Source organism: Idiotropiscis lumnitzeri, chromosome 15 (assembly GCF_059441095.1).
Source record: "Idiotropiscis lumnitzeri isolate Australia: NSW breed Sydney's pygmy pipehorse chromosome 15, RoL_Ilum_1.0, whole genome shotgun sequence".
Lineage (NCBI taxonomy): Eukaryota > Metazoa > Chordata > Actinopteri > Syngnathiformes > Syngnathidae > Idiotropiscis > Idiotropiscis lumnitzeri.
This window is the reverse complement of record NC_142405.1, coordinates 13,805,206-13,811,855: the sequence shown is the minus strand read 5'-3', so window position 1 is coordinate 13,811,855 and position 6,650 is coordinate 13,805,206. Positions and strand designations below refer to the sequence as shown.

Sequence of the window (6,650 nt, the reverse complement as noted above, 5' to 3'; positions counted from 1 at the left end):
CGAAGATGGCTGGGATAGGCTCCAGCGCCCCCACAACCCTTGCGAGGAGAAGGGGCTTAGATAATGGATGGATGTTGGAAAAAAACGTAAAACACTGAAGCCACGGAAAGTGAGGTGCAAAGCGGTATTACTGTATCACCTCGGTATTGTAAATTGTGCCTGCCAGAGATTAGGTTTATCCCGATGCTCTTGGCTTTCATTATATTGTTGAGGTTCTGATAACATGATGCAGGTGAATATTTAAGTAGCACACAGAGATAAACCCTAAAGTGAAAATTAAATATGTCATTCTTATGATGAAATGTACATGTAGCGCTTTTCCCAGATTTATTGGCACAAATGCATGATGCCGTACATTGTGGAATTTTTGCCGTAGAGACAGAAAATAACACGAAAATCAAAATCAATGTATTCATGTTAGGCAGGCTATAAGATTGCCATGCAAGATGGCCACCGGTGACTTCACTCCTCCCAACAGTGAGTTAGCAGAGTTGGGAGAAGATAAATGCATGGACATGAAAATGACATTTATTACTTATTAATCACATTTATTACTATCACATATTTCACATTTTGTTGATAACAAGTGTTCTTTTTGTCAAACTGATCCTGAACCTGTGACTCATTTATGCTTTGACTGTGCCGTACTGCATTTTGCACCAACAAGGCCGAATTGGGAGCATGTCGGTGACAGGGTACACCAACACAAGAGTCGCTGAATGGATGGGTAGGAACTCTGACTTTTCCATATTCCGACCAGGAAAAATGCACTTGAACGTGCCTTTGAACTGGGTGGTCGGTGTTGCGAAGTCGGGGACAAAATATTTCCATGACAGGCTTCAATCTGACGTCACACAACAAAGACGACTTCCACTGAGACACAGACCACGAATGGCACAACATAATTTACAAGATTCTTAACATGTGTTTGTCTATCTTCATGATTACATTCATTTAGTTATTCAAAATAGCTTGACATAACACATTGTGAATGGCTCTGCCACTGACTTGTGAGGATGTTATCTCCCTGCAAAACGTTACTTGGTGAAATGAATGAAATGCTTTGAAGATAAGATATCCTTAATTCATATAAATTGAATAAATTATGCATCATAATGCTTCCCAGAGCTGGGCACTAATCCCTTTTTTGCCGGTCAGTCCCGCGCCCTCCTGCCGCTATCTTGGTTCAGACCCTCCGGCCTTATTCATAAAAATTGTCGGTCCCCTTGTAAGCCCACTTCCGCGGTACCTCACTTGTCTATCCCTCCGCTCTCCCAATTATTGTGACCGGTATTGAATGCAGGTAATGTAGAGCTTGCTGCCTCGATCTTTCCTTCGTCTCCGAAGTTAAGTCAATTGATGGTTTAATTTTATACATTCAAGTGTGTGACCTTCCTCAAATGAACAGTACACATATATTTCAGAATATTTTTATTTTTCATTTTCATTCATTGTGTCTTATTCGAGGTGACTTTGGGCAGTGGTGGGGCGACGCCCGAGGGTATGCCAAGCCATACTAGGGCCCTCTTTTGACGCCACTCATGTGGATCAGTGCGGAGGTCTTGACAAGTGACTGCAACAAGATGGCGAACCCGTTGACGTGTGATGCGGCAGGTCACGAGGTGTCTTGTGTACATCTATGGGACAACCAGATTGTTGAGGCGTCGTCTGCGGTAAATCGATCTCTGAGATAATATAATTTAATTCGCACTGTTGCTAGTAAGTGCTTTTAATTGCTTAGAGCAGTGAATGTACCGTTTAAACACATTATATGAAGGGGGGAAATGTATTGACTTAACTATAACTTAGTTTTGCGCTGACTTGATCGCTCCTTGTAAAGATTATTGAAATAATTTTCTGCCTGTTTTTTCACGCCTGCTGTGCCATGGCAACCTCCAAACTGCATTTTGACGAACTGACTGCTGGTTAAAGATTTACTGCTCTCATTTTCCTCAAGGCATCAGAGGCGGAGTTTGTTGCGTCGAACAGGTGGATCAGGTAGAGCTTTAAACACGGAAGGAAATAAAACAAAACAAACGACAGCTACCGGTAAGCAGACAATAACTACTAATTATGACAAATTTGTTTTTATGTATGGTATATCTTGGAATTTCAAGTTTGCGTTAAATTATTTAAATGTCGCGTTTTTCTGTTCCGATGAATAGCGGTCTCCACGAATGAACCGCGCCTATATCGTACAGTACGAGATGGATCGGCGCTTCAGTCTAGCTCGTATTCGAAATTATAGCGGCGTTTGTTTTAAATATGTGTAAGGTAATCAACCCCGCTTCAAAAGTATTGCAACCGCTGGCGTTTTCTGATCTAGATACTGCCCACTCTGGTTTTAATGATACAGAACAAATGCCATGTGGAGACAGGGGCGTCATCATTCTGAAGTACATGGGGGTACGAGGACAAGATTTTCAAGCGGTGTTGTATAAGTTGTCCAAAGACACTACTAAACACACAGATTCAATAAAACGTCATTCTTGCCAGCAAGCTTTGTCACAAAATGGGAAGAAAGTGAGCTCAATTCAAATGAGCTCCAAATGTCTACTAATGAAGGACTTGGACAATACTTCTGCAACGCAAACAGAAAATGCTTGACGAGATCGCAAATACAAGAGTGAAATGTTAAAATGAACCTCATGGCCTGGGTCAGTTGTAAGATACCCTGGGGTGAAATGTAACATTATGAGATAAAGGCCATAATATGACGAAAGGTTTAGAATTGATTATTTTATTGATTATTCCATCGATAAATTGAATAATCCGGTTTAAAAAAAAGTATTTTGCACTAATGTTTATAGCAAAACCGTTGTTTTCAATTACTACTTAACATCACTGTTTATTTGGTATTATGTAGGATACAGATACTATTTTTTGTCAGAAGACAGATAATCGTAAAAAATGTTGATTATAGTTTTCCGTGTGTTGCAACTATGGTGACAAGCTTGCGTGACGTGTGGGTGTGCGCATGCGTGGAGGAGTGAGGGGGCGGAGGTGTTCTAGTGTTGTATGTAAAGAGAGGAGGAAGTAAGAATGGAAGAGGGGAGAGCATGAAAACAATAAAGCGAGGCTACAGGTACACCACTGTCGCTCTGCTGGCGTGTTATTATTGATTGGAGGACTCCGCATTTCGACGACGTGCGCCGATCACGATCCCCGGGCAACTCCGGCCGTGGAGACGAATCTCCGTTGCGTCCCCCCCCGACCACGGTCAGGAGGAAGCCGAGCAGGAACGGATAACACGTGATTAAACCGAGCATTACACTGGTCAACAACGAAATGTAATCAGAGGTCGCCTTATGTGTCCTTAAACATATTGACACTGATTTAAAAAAAAAAAAAAAAAAACTACTTTACTTTTGACTACCCCATCAGGTTTTTGAGATAGTGCTTTCATTTTTTTCCCAATATGAGTTTTACCATATGTTGATGTTTTCGAAAAGAATCCCACACAATGCTGAATCTAACCCTTAACTCAAAAATATAACTAAATATATTACATATGATATTATTGTTATTAGAATATTATTATTATTATTTTTTGATGAAATGCTGATGTGCTAGGGGAGAAAAACAAGGCAGATTTGGAATCAGCGCATGCGACCTGAGGACTCAACTAAGCATGTGAATTTGGTGATTTCTAACTTGTTGGAGAATTTAAGCGTTACAACAGTCCCTGGTCTCCACTACTGTACAGTAGGTTACAAATACTGTACTGGGTTTAATGTCAGTGCTTTGTTTGACACTAGTGTTTTCCCACAAATGGGGGAAAAAAACAGCAACCAATAGCAGCCTCACAGATGACACTTTTTATTTTTAGGACACATAACGTATTAAAATGCAAATAACATTTGATCTGAAAGCGTTCGTGGGTCATAATGACAATAATGCCCAACTCACTGCAAAAGTTTTTAATCTCACTGGGACCAACTAGGGTGAATCAATAAAAATAAAATAAAGCCACCTTTTCATCTTCGTATGTCACACCCAAATGTTTTCATTTCACAGCGGAATTATTGGAATTGGCCATACTGTTGCAATACCTTTGGAGCAGATTGTATACATGTGCACTGCATGCAATACATATCGTAATAATGACTGCAATACCATAATTGCATTGCATTGTGTTGCATGGTGTAACATGTAATGAGACATTTTCAGTAACAAAGCATAAATTACATCGGATATTGAGACAGACTGCAGTGTGTGCTCCACTCAGGAGGGCAATAAAGTGATACGATGCAAACTAACAATCATTTTCACATATAGCCTTTGTTTGTTTGTCTTTTAAGCAAAGCAGTACCATGGGACAGAGAAACACACAGGAGGACTTTTTGAATCAATTCAATGATGTGATTTCCAGACTGGAGTCCAAACAGTTTTTCCAGTCAGAATGGGACATTGGCTTTGTCGTCGTCTTCTTCGTCTTCACTGGTGAGTGTCGGTTTAATTACAATAAAAACTGAAACCGTCATGTTTCCTTTGAACAAAATACACGTGTAATTAATCGCCACACAGCTTCTGAGTGCATTGCGAATTGAGTCCAATTTGGATCTTTTCACTGAGGAGTGTACTCACTTTGTTTACTTGTAGTTTAGATAATATTAGTGTAGTCAGTGTACGTTACCGTTCCCTTCATCATCATATCTTATCGCTCCATACTGATAGCCATTGACGAGCGGTGTTATTTGCTAGCTTAAGGTCATTGTCTGTGCACGGGCTGCTCAGGCGACAATCCTGGAGAATGTGGGCCATCGTTTGGTTGGGGTTTCCGCACGGGCAGTCAGCGCTGTTCTTGAGGCCCCACTTGACTAGGTTATCCCCAGTCTTGCCAACCTTGGCTCGTGCGCGGTTGAGCGTGGCCCAGTGACGTCTTGGGAGGTCTTTTCCCGCAGACAGGCTCTCGCAGATGTCGGGTAGAGCCTCGTTTGGGTTGTCGCTATCGGTACGTCTCCAGGTTCTGAGTCGGAAGCTTGGGGCTGTCGTCGCGCCGAGTCCGTCGATAGTGACGAAGCTCTTCCTAGACACGAGGCGCCTCTGCTCCTCCTGGTGTCCATGTAGTGGATGGCGTGGATCTTTTTGCTGCCTATCCCTCTCTGCCTTTGAGATTGCAAGGCGGCGGATGTTGGGCGGTGCAATGCCAGTCAATCTATAGAGTGCTGGTAAGGGCGTGGCTCTCAGGCTGCCCGTGACGACTCAGCAGGCCTTGTTGAGCTCTACGTCGACCTTTGCGGCATGCACAGAGCGGGCCCATACTGCTGCGCAGTACTCTGCAGTCGAGTAGCATAGTGCCATCGCTGTCGAGCGGAGAGTGTCCGGGTCAGTACCCCAGGTCGAATTGGTAGCAAACCTTCTCGTGGTGCTCCCTGTTAAGCTTAGGCGACCAATTGCTACACAACGCCCACACAACGGCACCCCAGAGGCGGTAAAAGGATAAACCCTCGACCTCTGGAAAATGACAAAATGACCGTTCCCTTAAAATAACTTAACACAAGATATTTGGATATACAAGTTGTACACTGACTACATTATATTAAAGTGGCATTTCTTCTGTGTCTCATGAAAAAATATAAGCACATATTTACAATAAAGTGAGTGGTACAATCTCTTTTGTGAAATACTATACCAACTTTTTTTGAATGTCAGCGCTACTTCTTGGCAACTGATGTGAAAGGCTACTAGATTGATACACAGTTCTGAAATTACAATTTCAATATTATGCATTGTAGAATATTATGTATTATAATATTATACATATCTCAATCTGCTGCAAAAAACAACATGCTCGTTTTTGGCCCATTCCTGTTGGAGAATAAAGCCCCAATGTGAGTTATGTCAAAGCACACCAGGAGGAGTGAAAGTGGAATGCTTTTCAAAATAATAAATCTATCTCATAGGACTACGAAATTGACGTGTGGCGTAAGCCATTTTTCAAATTTCTACTTGCCTGGTTACACTGCCAAGTTTGACTGTAGTAAAATCGAGATGATGTACTGCTGTGTGTGGTGGCAGGTTTGATTGTGCTGATGGTCCTTCTGGTCCTCATCCGCTGCTTTTGCTGCTGTTGCTGCGATGAGAAGGTGAAAACACACCCAAAGCACACATGTTTTGGGTCGGTCCCACATGTGGAAGAAATACAAGTTAGAACTACGCTCGCAAATCGAAACGCAATAAAATGTTCACTTTCTAGTTTTGAAGATACTTGAGGTATAAAATTGATGATGAATTGTGATGCTTTTTTTTCTATTCTAACAGCCTAAACGTCATAAAGTTGGCATCGAGAACATGTGTTTGGAACCATGACAGCTGAACTAACGCCACAACCTTGAGTTTGATTCAACACCTGCGTGGAACATTTCAAAATAGGATTTTACTTTAACACCCAATGAAGTGTTGACTTGTTTTTTGTTCTTGTGATTTTTTCTAAACAATTATTGTACCTCCTGTGGTTTTGTCCCACTAAGTGTACGGATAGCTTTGACAGCACTTTATTTGAATGGTTTCTACTCATGAATAATGTAAACGATTCACAAAATTATGTTTAATAAAATGTAAAGGTGATAAACCTTACTCAATTCTTCTTTGGTGTACTGCTTCACATAAAGTAAATTTTATTGTATTTTTTGGTAAGTAACTGAGTA

The 6,650-nt window shown here is 41.5% G+C and overlaps 1 protein-coding gene across 5 annotated transcripts; it reads left to right on the top strand.

Moving 5' to 3' along the window:
- Positions 1-1,748: 1,748 nt before the first annotated feature.
- Positions 1,749-6,579, top strand: smim22 (small integral membrane protein 22). Of its 5 annotated transcripts, none has more exons than XM_088316786.1 (4): positions 1,749-2,049; positions 4,302-4,443; positions 6,022-6,089; positions 6,265-6,579. In XM_088316786.1, the coding sequence occupies exons 2-4, from the start codon at positions 4,314-4,316 to the stop codon at positions 6,310-6,312; spliced, it is 246 nt and encodes an 81-aa protein (XP_088172912.1). In that variant the 5' UTR covers positions 1,749-2,049; positions 4,302-4,313; the 3' UTR covers positions 6,313-6,579. The 5 variants fall into 5 exon arrangements, with proteins under 5 accessions (XP_088172912.1, XP_088172913.1, XP_088172914.1 ...); XM_088316787.1 differs by lacking the exon at positions 1,749-2,049 and adding an exon at positions 2,972-3,252 and having other exon boundaries at positions 4,307-4,443; XM_088316788.1 differs by lacking the exon at positions 1,749-2,049 and adding an exon at positions 2,973-3,219.
- The last annotated feature ends 71 nt before the right edge of the window (positions 6,580-6,650 follow it).